The following is a 15,260-nucleotide window of genomic DNA, read 5'->3' on the forward strand; positions in this document are numbered from 1 at the left end:
TTCAGCAACACACAACACACCAGGCGGGTGCTGCTTTTTTACCTTTGGTAAAGTGACTATAGCACAGCTTTCACCAATGAGCATACAAATGTTTTTCTTCTACAGTGAGCTGCTACCCTGCAGTCACATGATCTAAACATGACATTACCTGTGTGTGGACCGCTGGCTTCTTATGATAAAATGACTCAAACAAGCTTATGAAGCAGTTTGTCTCAGACTTAGTCTCAGATGTGTTTATATTATGAAAGAAACTTAAAAAGATCAACAAATCACTTTTATACACAGCATTTTGTTTCTGTGTTTATAAACATTGCTTATGACTAATTAAGTGATGTAGAAATGATTTTGTAATTAAAATCCACAGAGTCTAATAGTCTGTATCTAATTTAGTCAAAGAACAGTTAACATTACAAATAACAAATAAATGAAAAAGGAAAAAAGGGGAAAAAATCTTACATATTAATAAAACAATCTCATCTTCATACAGTGTAACATTACACTCGATGTATCTTGATGTGCATAATGATCAGATCAGAGAAGAGAGGAGTACAGAATCATCTCTCACTCCACAGTAATACATTCCACTCACACTTCAATCATATAAAACTCAAGATACAGAATTCAACATTTAGTCATTATTATTCCTCTGTGGAAATAATCTCACATTACCAGCGTAATAATCACTGATCATTATAAAATGCAAAAAGCATAAGAGAGAATGTATCAAACTCTCTTCTTAATATGTAAGCCGTAAAAAGTGGAACCAGGCAAAAGTGGGTTTGAAGTATTTTGAGGTTTGAATTCATGTAAAATATTGGGCCTGTTCATTAAAACAAAACTTTGCTATGCATTGTTTCATTGAAAGTATCAAAATGGTTATTTATTTTATACATATATTATTTGTTCAACCTAAATATGTGCCTTGTATTGTCTTATTCATAGTATTTAGTTGAGTTGAAAAAACAGTTAAGTTGCTTGTTACTATTTTTACAATGTGGCACAGTTTTAGATGAGTAATTATGTTTTAATAATAATTGTTAGACGGTATTATATATTAAAGAGATGATCAAAAATACAATGAACAGGGGCTGCTTGATTTTTAGTGTCAACACTAAAAACAGAAAACTGTCATACAAATTAGTTACAGTGAAGCAGCACCTTACTGTTTCTGACTGATGGTCACTGAACATTCCCTTCTGACCAGAACATCTTTCAGTTCTTTACCCTCAAAAATGATCTACAGTGAAAATGAACAGATCTTTAATCTGAGAGCTTCAGCCCAAAACAATCACTTCCCTAAATTATAATTAGACGCTTTTGGCAAGAAATGAATAATTTCTCATAAAACCTGTTAACCTTTGTCACATCACACACAAGCTGTTTTCATTAAGATAAAAAAGTTGGATTAAGAGATTAAAGTAAGATCAGAATCATTTTGACTGAATAACTTAATGAGATGAGATGTATCAGTAAATCTTATAACTGTAATTTGTTTATGTAAATTAGGGGCTGTTTAAACCACTTTATCTCATTTAGCTCCTTAAAACATTTTGACTTGGGATTGATGATAAAATCATTTCTTGAGCTTGAAGAGGTTTGAATGTAGTTTCCTGAGGAAAGACACTGGCTGTGGTCTCTCAGTCACATGATTCATCTCTGTCTGAGGCTCCTCCTCCACGTCATCATAGTCTGGAAAATAAGTACACTTAACTCAAATAACACGTCTTTATTTTATAGCACACTGTATGTCTAAAAATAGTAAATAGGTTCTGTTTACTACTGCAGGCTACAGCTCAGCTCACGAAACTTACCCTGAAATCAAAAAGGACCATTTGTAACTTTTATTGAATGCGTCTGGTCATATTAGGCACAATTCATCATACAATTTAAAAGGCAAAATCCTTGTTTTCCTGTAATTTTCCTTCAAAATGTAATGACTTTTGCTCACATCTTTTTGTCTTTCAGATTCTAAGTTTTGATTACATTATCGTGCACCAGTGAGTGGGAAAACGGATATAATAATATTGACCAGTAATATTTTGTTTCACCTACAAGACGGAATACATGTGTGTGAATGAGAGGGAGGCAGGTAGAAAGGTGAAGATGCAAGTAGTAGAGGTCGTAAAGGTGGATGACTTCAAATATCTTGGGTCAACCATCCAGAGCAATGGACAGTGTAGAAAAGAGGTGAAGAAGAGGGTGCAGGCTGGATGGAGTGGGTGGAGACGGGTGTCAGGGCTGATGTGTGACAGAAGGATAGCAGCAAGAGTGAAAGGGAAGGTTTATAAGACAGTAGTGCGTCCTGCTATGATGTATGGTTTGGAGACTGTGGCTCTGTCTAAAAGACAGGAGGCTGAGCTGGAGGTGGCGGAGATGAAGATGCTGAGATTTTCATTGGGAGTGACAAGGATGGACAAGATTAGAAATGAGCAGATCAGAGGGACAGTGAAGGTGGAGCAGTTTGGAGATAAAGCCAGAGAGGCCAGGTTGAGACACATGTCCAAAACATGTGTTGAGGAGGAATAGTGGATATATTGGTCAAAGAATGTTGGAGATGGAGCTGCCGGGTAGAAGGAGAAGAGGTAGACCTCAGAGAAGGTTTATGGATGTAGTGAAGGTGGACATGGAGATGGTTGGTGTAAAAGTAGAGGAGGCAGTGGATAGGGCAAGATGGAGGCAGATGATCCCATTAAGGGAGCAGCCGAAAGAAGAAGAAGAAGAAGAAGAAGAATATTTTGTTTCACTTCCTCCGAACCACCCCCACCTATCATTGAGAGAAAACACTGAGCTATCTCAGATATTCTTTGTAATGTGTTTCACTTATGTAATTATAGCATAATTATATGGAATTATATTACAATATGCGTCGTGTTTTCTGATTCACATTTTCAAGGGTAGTTTACATTCACTAAGTTGTTTGATAAGAGTGAGATGTTGGGGAACAGATACACTGTTAAAAATGGCTCATCAGTTCAGATTGAACTGACAAAAACATTTTGCAGTGTAGTTGTGTTTAAGCTGTGTGGGCAGCACAAAATGAGCCTTCTGATTGGTCATGCAGGATTGTCATGTCTTCCAACAAGCAAACAGAAAAAGAAAAAATTCTAACAAAATACATCAGTTACTGTACATTAGAAAGTTATTCATTACATTGATTACTTTCAGTTTTGTCGAAATGACAGTGTTGCATGATATTCGGTGCTACAGAGTGATCAACGTAACTCTGCTGAAGAATTATTCAAGTTCACACTTCATCATCAGTGACACAAACTTCACTTAGAGTGTGCAGGTAAATAAGATCAATTAGTCATTTGAGCTGAATACATAAATACACATGGCTGAATGTCATGTGTGAATGGACAGCGCAGTAAAAAGAGCAGCTTTCTGCCCACATCAAAACAATGAGGACACAGTTTGTTTATCATATGCCATAAATAATGTAAACATGTTTTCAGACTTCCTGAACACTTTATTTAAATCTCTTACTCCACCTTCCTTATTCATGTAAATCTGCAACATATACAACCTGATCAGCCACTCACCTTTTACCCCTCCTATGTCATGTTTAGCTGTGATGACATCATCATAGTTCTCTGGTGTGTCCACTACACCAACATGGGGAGATCAATTATATTAAGAAGAAGTAAACCTGATGTTTTTACTGTGCTAAAGCTTCAATGTAAAATGATTTGTCCACATAAAAACATACCTGTCATAATGTTGGAGTTTGGTCCAGCAGTAACAGCATCATCATAGTTATCTGTCATGTCTTCTGTCAAAAGTAGAGATAAATGTCATTAAATCAGCTTCAGTATCATCAGTGACTGTGTTCATGTTTGAGATGACAGTGTTGTTACATTAAAAGTCAAACCTGTTACAACAGCTGAGCTCTGATCAGCAATGATGACATCATCATAATTCTCCGCTGTGTCCTCTACACCAAAACAGAGACATTTAAATGATATAGAAAAATATAGATGCTAGATTTGTCAGGTGTTTCAGGCACATTTACTGAATGTTACAACCCCAATTCCAATGAAGTTGGGACGTTGTGTAAAACATAAATAAAAACAGAATACGATGATTTGCAAATCCTTTTCAACCTATATTCAATTGAATACACTACAAAGGCAAGATATTAAATGTTCCAACAGATAAACTTTATTGTTTTTTGCAAATATTCACTCATTTTGAATTTGATGCCTAGAACACGTTCCAAAGAAGTTGGGACAGGGGCAACAAAAGACTGGGAAAGTTGAGGAATGCTCAAAAAACACCTGTTTGGTACATTCCACAGATGAGCAGGTTAATTGGAAACAGGTGAGTGTCATGATTGGGTATAAAGGGAGCATCCCTGAAAGGCTCAGTCGTTCACAAGCAAGGATGGGCGAGGTTCACCACTTTGTGAACAACATTGTTGAGAACAATGTTTCTCAACGTGCAATTGCAAGGAATTGAGGGATTTCATCATCTACAGTCCATAATATCATCAAAAGATTCAGAGAATCTGGAGAAATCTCTGCAAGTAAGCAGCAAGGCAGAAAACCAACATTGAATGCCCGTGACCTTCGATCCCTCAGGCGGCACTGCATTAAAAACCATCATCATTCTGTAACTGATATTACCACATGGGCTCAGAAACACTTCAGAAAACCACTGTCAGTGAACACAGTTCGTTGCTCCATCTACAAGTGCAAGTTAAAACTCTGCCATGCAAAGCGAAAGCCATATATCAACAACACCCAGAAACGCTGCCGGCTTCTCTGGGCCCGAGCTCATCTGAGATGGATTGACACAAAGTGAAAAAGTGTCCTGTGGTCTGACGAGTCCACATTTCAAATTGGTTTTGGAAATCATGGACGTCGTGTCCTCCGGGCCAAAGAGGAAAAGGACTGTCTGGATTGTTATCAGCGCAAAGTTCAAAAGCCAGCATCTCTGATGGTGTAGAGGAGTGTTAGTGCCCATGGCATGGGTAACTTGCACATCTGTGAAGGCACCATAGTTGTTGAAAGAAACATACAAGTTTTGGAGCAACATATGCTGCCATCCAAGCAATGTCTTTTTCAAGGACATCCCTGCTTATTTCAGCAAGACAATGCCAAGCCACATTCTGCACGTGTTACAACAGCGTGGCTTCATAGTAAAAGAGTGCGGGTACTAGACTGGCCTGCCTGCAGTCCAGACCTGTCTCCCATTGAAAATGTGTGGGATATTATGAAGTGCAAAATATGACAACGGAGACCAGTTGAGCAGCTGAAGTTGTACATCAAGCAAGAATGGGAAAGAATTCCACCTACAAAGTTTCAACAATTAGTGTCCTCAGTTCCCAAACGCTTATTGAGTGTTGTTAAAAGGAAAGGTGATGTAACACAGTGGTAAACATGCCCCTGTCCCAACTTCTTTGGAATGTGTTGCAGGCATCAAATTCAAAATGAGTGAATATTTGCAAAAAACAATGAAGTTTATCCATTTGAACATTAAATATATTGTCTTTGTAGTGTATTCAATTGAATATAGGTTGAAAAGGATTTGCAAATCATCGTATTCTGTTTTTATTTATGTTTTACACAACGTCCCAACTTCATTGGAATAGCAAAAATATTGTGACCACTTGAGTGAATAATGTTGATTGTCTTATAATAGTGGATGTGAAGGTCTGGGAGATTTTAGACAACAAGCAAACAATTGGTTCTCTAAGTCGTCATGTTGGATGCAGAAGAAAGGGGCAGACATGGAGACATGAGCGACTTTTTTATGGCCGGAAAATTGGGTCAGACCATCTCTGAAACGATAAGGCTTGTGGGGTGATCCCAATCAGCAGTGGTGAGTACTTGTTGACAGTGGTCAGAGGGACAAACCAGATACCAGCAACAGGGTGTTTGGGGCACAAAACTACACATTCATCCATTTTCTAAGCCGCTTCTCTGTCAGGGTCGTGTGCTAGAGTCTATCCCAGCAGTCTTCAGGCGAAAGGCAGGATACAGTCCATCGCAGGGCAGACAGATACAATCACACCCAGGGGCAATTTAGCATGTCCAATTGGCCTGACTGCATGTCTTTGGACTGTGGGAGGAAACCGGAGAACCCGGAGGAAACCCACACAGACACAGGGAGAACATGCAAACTCCACACAGAGAGGACCCCGGTCACCCGACAGGGGAATCGAACCCAGGCCCTCCTTGCTGTGAGGCGACAGCGCTACCCACCACGCCACCGTGCCGCCCCCAAACTACACAGTGTTCAAGAATGGTATGAGGAACATGATGAAGAGTTCAAGGTTGCCCTGGACTCCAAATTCCCCAGATATCAATCTGATTAAAACACCTGTGGGATGTGCCAGACAAGTCCAAGAATATGCTGCTAATGTTTTTCGTGCCAGACACCACTGCTCTCCTTCAGAGGTCTTGTAGAGTCCATGCCACAGCAAGTCAAAGCTGTTTTGGCATCATGCAGAGGACCAGCACCAGATAGGTGGTCATAATGTTTTGACTTACTTGTGTAAACTGTTTACTTTATGAAATGTATCTAATAAAAATTATTAAATCATGTTTTGCCCAGATTTTGTGGACATGATGATCATATGTTGCTGGAACTAAAATATCTCCCTGCATGTAACTGGGGACTGTATCTGTAGGGGGTAGTAAAGCTCCATAAATAAGTCATTACAGTTACCGAATATTTGGTTATATCATTTTTGCAGTATTTGATCTGAATCTCTACTAATTTAAACTTCTTTCTAAACTAAAACCCCCAAAACAGAAACACACCTGCTATACTACCAGAGATCTGTCCAGCAGTGATGACATCATCATAGCTCTCTGCTGTGTCCTCTTTTGTTGAGTCACCTAAATCAAATAAAAGCAGACTGGTTTTACAAACAGAGTAATCATGTTTTACATCATGTTTTAATGTTTATCATTAATAAAGGAACTCACTTATCAGGCCACTGGTGGTGACGTCATCATAATCTTCTGCCTTTAATCCAGTCAGAGACCTTTCTGCAAAATGAAAAAATATATTACTTTTATTTATATTACTTTTGATTATATTAAAAAAGGTTTTATGTAACACTTTTCACAATTCAGAGTCTTCTGTGAGCTGCAGTGTGGCTCCATTAAGACTATTCAGGAAATTATTTTTGTTACAGAAACTTCTGTTCTAGAGATTAATCAAATCATCAGTCAGAAAAACAAATAAACTTGAACTAAACAATAATACTTAAATAATAAGTAGAAGTAAAAAGTGTCCACAAAACAACTTTAGTAGAACTTTAAACCAGGTCAAAAAAGTACTTTAGTTCTGAGTAGAACTGGTAGAACTGCTGTGACATTTCTTAGTATATTCAGCATCTATCAGCATAGGAACTGTATGTTTGTTAGGCTCCATCTTTCTCTTCTTGGGAATCTTTTTGCTCGAAAATAAAATGGTAGACCTCAATATTCAGAGGAATGATCAATCACAAAGAAGTACAGATGCGTTCCCCGAAAACACAATTAAACACATGAAAATGAATTAGTGACTAAATGTTAAGACTAAAATGTAACAATGTGAACAGAAGTAAAGCTTATCATCATAAAAACTCAGGAAAATACAATCTATCATCATTTTACTGAGTATGTGACTGAATAAGTTACTACCTGCCTCCATTTATTATTTACTCTAAACTTACGTGTTATTGGAATGAAACAAAACTGCCTTAAGAAATTCTCTTATTTCTAAATGGTTAATATTTCTCAGTTGAATAGAGTTTAACACACACATGCTCTGGTCCTCTTACCTGAGAGAAGCTCCTCGTCCACATCCTCATATCCTGAATGCTGTTCTTCAGAGAGGACACTTCCTGTTAGAGGAGAGCAGAACAGACATCAAACACATTCAGAATGAAGAACCCCCACAATCCTGTGGAGTGCTGTGGATCACTGTGAACTGGGTTGATGACATGAAATGTCAGTGTAGACAGTAGAGGGCGCTCTTAGGCAAAACACTCAACCCCTCTCTCTCTCTCTCTCTCTCTCTCTCTCTCACACAGCTCTCCCAGATTTGTATCATTATCTTAAACATTTAGAAACATTTCATGCCTCTTTCTTTCCTTCATCTCTTATTAGGAATTAGACATCTGCAGCTCTGCTTTTAATTGGGTTCCATCAATGTTGTGACATCACTTAACTACTGAAATAGTGTAAAATTAAGTTCTGTGAGTGAGCATTTCTAAAACTAAATATTTCAGAAAGGAAATAAAAAAAATGTATCTAAGCAGAAATTACAGACCAGTTTCAAGGGAATCAGCATGACTTTATATCGCTTTAGATTCTGGTGAAAAGAGAGACTTTAGGTAGATTTTCAATCTAAACAATGGTCATGTCAAGTCACTAATATAGATAGATAGATAGATAGATAGATAGATAGATAGATAGATAGATAGATAGATAGATAGATAGATAGATAGATAGATAGATAGATAGATAAGGCCTTATTTTCATTCGCATCACATGTGGTACATGAGGTGGAACGAAACATTGTACTCACAGTCCAGTTAACTCCCAAAAGTAACATAAACAATAAATAGAAGGTGCAAATAAAGGGTGCAAATAACAGCAGCATGAACCCCAGCAGCATGAGTACGAGGTAATCTTAATACTGGTGATGTATAAAGTGACATGTGTAGGGGTGATATAGTGGGGGCACTGGATCAGTACAGCAGCAGAGATAAATACGTGGACACGAAGTGCCATTATTTTTCATTAAGAGAAAGTTTTCAATGAGCTCTTTTTAAAAGTAGAGACCTGAATGTTAACAAATGGTTAACAGAAGTTAAATTAACTTTGACCCCTGAATATCACAAAATACAGAGAAATACTTTTTTTTGGAATGAATTAAATCGATTAAGTCATATTACATATTTTTTTCTTTAAAAAAAAAATAAGATCACTTGAATGTCTGAATGAGTGATCCTGTTTAGAACTTAAAATCCTTCAACAAACACAATTCCAAAATGATACAAATACAAATACTCAAGAGCCCCTCAACACCTCTCTATCTCTCTCTCTCACACTCACATTTATGTCCATGCCACCACTGTCTCCAGCACACACTTATTCTCTCACACACTTTTTCTCACACACATGCAAACAACAGACTTTATAACGTTTTATTAATCTGCAGATAAAATACTCAGAATGTCTTCAGAGTAAGAATCATTTCAGAAGCCTAAATTTCACTATGTTGTTTTGAGCTACAGTGTGAGACACTAAGATTATACAACTGCTCTTAGTTTTATGGCTAAACATTTCATTTTTGCTTTTATATACTTGAGTTGCTTGATTTTATTTTTAAATATTGAAACTTTTCTACTTTCACTAAACTATAATTTGGCTTCCATATTTGATTGAGTAAGATTTAGACACCGTGGTTATACTTTCACTTTAGCACAGGTTAATTTTTTCTGCATCCCTCAACAGGCTTTGGGAAAAATATTATTCTAACAAGGCACATAATATCTCAATATTATAGCGCATCAATTTTATCTTCACCCCTACAAGAAAACCAAACAAAACACATCTGACTATAAACTGCAGAGAACAAATGTATGTGCAGATTTATTTCAAATATTGTACTTATTCTAAACATTCTAGACATAACTGTGACAGAATCATACATTTAGATGAATTCTTTAAATATTAAATGGTGATTATGATGCTTGTCAGTTTCCAGCTGTTTAACACACACACACACACACACACACACACACACACACACTCTGGTCCTCTTACCTGAGAGAAGCTCTCTCAGAAACAAGACTTAAACACACACACACACACACACACACACCAAAGCACAACACTCGCTCCCTTTCTAACTTCCCCCCTCTCTCTCTCTCTCTCTCTCTCTCTCTCTCTCTCACACACACACACACACACACACACATACACCTGCAGCTGTGTGGTTTCTCTGTATGTACATAAAAGGAAGTTTTACAGGAATTATTCAGTTTAACTTCAGCTGCCTGATAGATGCTTATCAGCAGAATTAACACACTACACTACATGTAGAGCTACTCTAACTGCACATTTCATCTAATATACACTAAACTCTCATGTAACTGGTTTTGATTACATTTCTTTAATTTCTGTTAAACTGTTGAATCATTATAACTTCAAGAGCAGTACAATATTGCTGTGGTCACTAAGACTGAGCAGGTATAGCTGGGTGTCCTCTGTTGTGTCTAATGTAAGTACACTTTCATTTAATACAATAGTCCTCATGTGGAACACTCCATGTATAACTCACCTCTTTGAGTTGAGTCATTTCTTTTAGTGATGAATCTGCGGTCGATCTCCTCATAGACTGTCTCAGTCAGAGTCTTACGCCTCCTCCTAGAGAGCACTGTGAGGGAGACAGAGAGAAACATGGAGCCATTTCAGCAGAAGAGACGTCTGATGACAGATTGAAGGACTAATGATGTTAAGAGAATGTACAGAAAGTGGATTGTAGATGATCTCTGACTCTCTCTACCTCTCCTGAGCACTCTGTTCTGGTAAAACAGCACAAACAGAAGGACTAAGGCCAGGAAGAGCATCGCTCCCAGAACCAGGAGAGACACTGTATAGATGGACGGAACAGCTGGTGGAGGAGTGTCTTTTCTCTTCACTGTCTGACCAACTGCAAATAAAAATATACAGAATAGAAACTGTGTAGGTCACTGAACAATCTATTCAGAAACAATTCGAAAAAGGACCACAGAGACTAAACAGCACCTGTGGTGATGGAGATTGTGGTTGTAATTATGGGTACAGCAGTAGATGGTACAGATATGTCTAGAAATACAGAAACAAAACATACAAATAAACAACCAACAAAGCACAAAACACAAATACTGACTAAAATTGGAACTGGATAGTCAGATTCTAATGTTACAGGTAATATGCCAAGAACATATGCCAAACTATGTTTATGTGGCAGTGTGATGTTGTTACACTAGATTATTCACTTAAGGGATTTTATTTTGAAATCAGCAAGGGCTTTTAATTGTTGGAGCAATTCATTGAGGAGAGAAAGGGGGACTATGAAATGTAAAATGCTATCTGTAAAACTCTTAGTTCTAATTATTTTATAGTTTCTTTTGGCTACTGCAAATAATCTAGCTTGAGAAATATATAAAAGAGTACTTTGATTCACTAGAGCAAGATCAATATGGGCGGAGTTTTAGCAGCCTTTACTTGAGTGGAGCACGAAAGAAAGCTGTAGCCCCACCTTTCGTCCTCTTTGGAAAACGCCACTGTGAGAGAAGGTATGTGCTGGCGCAGCTCCGTTATTTTAAGTTAAAACACACTTTGTATTTTCCATTTTTTGACCTAAAACGAGTTCATTCAGTCACAAAAACATTATAGCACCCACTGGTTAGGCCGTTGTGCAGTTAACACTCTGTTTTATGAGGTTTTGATACGTTTTTATTCGCTGTTGGCCACGAGTTCTGTTAAGGTGGAATGCTAATTACGAAGTAGGGATGCTAATTGTTCACCGTATCTTTCTTCGTTTTCTTTTGCTTAATATGATCAGAATTAAACCGGCAGTGCAGGCATTTGTTTGTTTTTAAAGAAAAGCTGTAACTTTTATTTTTGCAAATTCAGGGTATAATTGTATAATTCGGGTAGTGTAGCAGCTTTGTTGTAATCTGAGTGCACGGTGTTTAACAGGCGCAGCTGAGGGCACGAGAGAGAGAGAAACTAATGAAGCCTGTTTATTCGCCTTTTGTAAACTCTGTGCAGGTATGTTGAGTTATATTGTCAAATGTTAATCTTATACTGTTCAGCAAATGGGGAGCGTGTACAGTTTACAGTTTGCTTTATATGTATTTTTTTTTTTATTATTATTATTTTCTTTTAATGAATGATTGATGAAATATGTCCTTTGGAAAACGCCACTGTGAGAGAAGGCGCAGCTGAGGGCACGAGAGAGAGAGAAACTAATGAAGCCTGTTTATTCGCCTTTTGTAAACTCTGTGCAGGTGGAGAAAATAAATGCTCCCTCATGTTAAGCTGGTGTGCTAATGTCATCACTTCCACAATGCATCATTAAAACCCTACACAACGCAGAAGTTATCCCGTTACATTTAGACAACATTAGCAAGTTCATTTTCATTGCATTGGAGATTAATAACAGTGGGACTAAAGTGATTCCTCTGGAATGAAAAACTCCAGCAGCTCCTCTGACCTGCACAGGTGACTCCAGCATCCTGCCTGTGGGAGCAGTCAGTGTGTTCCTTCAGGGAATGAGGACAGTCCCACAGGTGAATCTCATTCCCTCTACACTTCACTCTGTTCAGCCAGATAGACCCTACACCAGCACCAAAGACAGCACTCCCATCAGCACTCAGCGCCAGCCCACAGCCCAGCTGCCTGCAGACCACCTGAGCATCCCTGATGTCCCACAGATCATCACAGACAGACCCCCAGTCAGCATTATGATACACCTCCAGCCTCCCAGAGCAGCTTCCATTTCCTCCCATCAATCTGAGTGGAAGGTGATCTACATCACACACATCAGACAAGGAGATACAGAAACACTGACAAATCAGACTCATCACAGAAATAATAACAGCAGAGCTCTAAAGAAATACAGTTTTTCAATCTGAGTATTAAACAATCATTAGTTTGAGTGAAGAAGCAAAATGAATTTGTTTTTTTTTTGCCTGTCTTGTCTGGCAGGTTTGCAATCAGAATTATGGTCAGACTGCGTTACTGTGCCAAACAGATTTACTTTTCCAAAATGAACACTATAGAAAAAAGGGAAATAACATAAGGGCAGAAAAAAAGAAAAACACAGCGCAAATGCTACGGCGATGGTTCACCAACTGCTGCTCCTGAGAAAAATGTACCTGAGACATACAGCACTTGGAAATACTGCACAAATGACTGTGATGTATGTGTATGTGAGTGTGTGTGTTTGTGAGTGCAGTACAGTATAAATTTGTCACAAGATGCACTCAATATCGAGGGCAGAAAGCCGCGACAACATCCCCCCAGAGGCCAGAGGAAGGCAGAGAAAGACCAGGGAATCCCGCACGCCGCGGCCCCCCCAGGAGCAGTGGAGACCCTGGGCCGTATCTCCCAGTGACCCCTGCATGCCCACCCCAGCAGAAGGGAGAGGGGGACTCCGGCCAGCACCCCCCCCCAGCCATGGAGCGCAGATCCAGGGGAACCAGAGGAACCAGAGCCGCCACCAGGATGCCCCTCCCCATCACGAGGCAGCAGCAAAGACCCAGCGCCTCATACGCCTGAGAGCCACCCACCACCCAGCAGGGCCCCATCCCCGCCGAGGGGCCCTGAGCCGCCCCGGCGCCCAACCACCCAGGGGAGCGGGCCAACCGTCACGCCGGAGTACCAGGCCAGGCCCTGAAGCCCCAAGGCGCCCCCCATCTGGGGGGGAAGTAGCAACCACAGGGGAGCAGCTGGGAGAGGACCGGGGACAACAATCCCCCGACCCAGAACCAGCTGTCCTCACATACTCAACCTCATATATACACCTACATACCTTCACTCCCTTATATTCCTCCACCCCTATATATACACCTACGCACACATACCTCCACACCTATATACATTCCTACATACATACATACATACACCCACATATATACATACACATCACCCCAATATGTACAAACACACACCCATATATACACCCCCCCCCATCCCCCTAGATGAGGTGGGGACGAATGGAAAGGCCAGCCAGTAACAGTTTGTATATGGATGCATACATGGGACGAACGTGCACACGTGCGGGAGGGCGCACACACGGGAGGAACATGCACGACTGCACACGAGTCCGAGGGCGCACGTCAGGGAAGAATGCGCGCGGGCGCACAGACGCCCACACCCACCCAACCATACAATGCCACATGACTGGCACCGCCATACAGGCCAAGCAAAATGAATTTGTAACATTTGTGTGATTAACGTTCTGCTCCAGTCAATAAAATATCTTCCATATAAGTTTGCAGTTCTTACTTGAGCACTGTCTGTGATGAGGAGATGAAGAACATGTCAGATGACTTCGTAACACACGATCATTTTTCTTTTCTGTGAGTATATTAAGACAATTCATTAATCACTGAGCAAAGATTTTGCTTAAAGATTTATTTCTCTAGAATATTCAGTTCTGTTGATTGATTTGGTCTGGTGGCACTACAAAATAACAGAAAATGATTTGACATTCTATTCATGTCATTTTACAAAGCCATTACAAGCTCCATACCTGAGCAGGTAATTTTAGCCACCTCGTTGCGATTATCACAGTTATTCTGTCTCCAGGGTGAAGATGGACAGTGCCACAAATAGAAGTCATGACTCCTACATTTCAGATTGTCCAGCCAGTTAGGGGCTGATTCCACTCTTGCTTTGGTAGCCCTCTCACTGCCAGATCTTCCACAGTTCAGCTCCTGACAGATCAAACTTGCTGTTTCTGCATCCATCCCATTTACACACACATTGCCCCAGGTTCCATTGTAGAACACTTCTAGATTCCCCTCACAGCCCTCAGTGAGTCTGAACTCTTTATACTCTGATGAGGGAAAGATTAAAAGCTTAGTTCTCAGTTTTTGATTAACATGTTTTTAGTATATTAAGGAATTTTTCATTTATTTATTCATTCATTCATTCACTTTACCTGAGCACATGATTCCTACATCGTCCTTGTGTGCACATTCATCCTTTTCACACAGCTGAAACCTGCAGTTCCACAGGGACGTCTCACTCCCCTCACACTCCACCTCATTCAGCCAGATGGGTCCAGTTCCTGGTCCAAACTGGGCTGGTACCGGAGCACTGAGGGCCACTCCACACTGCAGCTGTCTGCAGACCACCTGCGCATCCTTAATATCCCAGAAGTCATCACTCACTGTCCCCCATGAGCCACTGTGGAAAACCTCCAGCCTTCCTGCACAGTCTCCCCCAGAACCAACCAGCCTGATGGAGCTGTGAGCTGAATTAAACTTACCTACACACACACACACACACACACAGTAATTCAAGTTCTTTGTGCTATACTGGACAGCAGCCAGTAAGCTCTCACACACCACTTGCACTTTTAAAGTGAATGAAGAAAATGGGAAATTTTCTCCAGTAAACACACCTTCTGTTTTTGTGAGTTACATATTATATATATATACACACACTGCTCAAAAAAATAAAGGGAACACTTAGACAACACAATATAACTCCAAGTAAATCAAACTTCTGTGAAATCAAACTGTCCACTTAGGA

The 15,260-nt window shown here is 39.7% G+C and overlaps 1 protein-coding gene across 1 annotated transcript in view; it reads right to left on the reverse strand.

Moving 5' to 3' along the window:
- Positions 1 to 478: 478 nt before the first annotated feature.
- Positions 479 to 15,260, reverse strand: part of LOC119263728 (antigen WC1.1-like) — a 97,123-nt gene continuing 82,341 nt past the window's right edge. Inside the window, exons 17-19 of the mRNA XM_037540222.1 lie at positions 3,710 to 3,772; positions 3,543 to 3,605; positions 479 to 1,689 (exon numbers count right to left, since the gene is read on the reverse strand). Of these exons, the coding sequence (XP_037396119.1) occupies positions 1,574 to 1,689; positions 3,543 to 3,605; positions 3,710 to 3,772 (242 nt within the window). The 3' untranslated portion in view covers positions 479 to 1,573. The remainder of the gene's footprint in view (positions 1,690 to 3,542; positions 3,606 to 3,709; positions 3,773 to 15,260) is intronic.

The sequence above is a fragment of the Pygocentrus nattereri genome, chromosome 1 (genome assembly GCF_015220715.1).
Source record: "Pygocentrus nattereri isolate fPygNat1 chromosome 1, fPygNat1.pri, whole genome shotgun sequence".
Classification (NCBI taxonomy): Eukaryota; Metazoa; Chordata; class Actinopteri; order Characiformes; family Serrasalmidae; genus Pygocentrus; species Pygocentrus nattereri.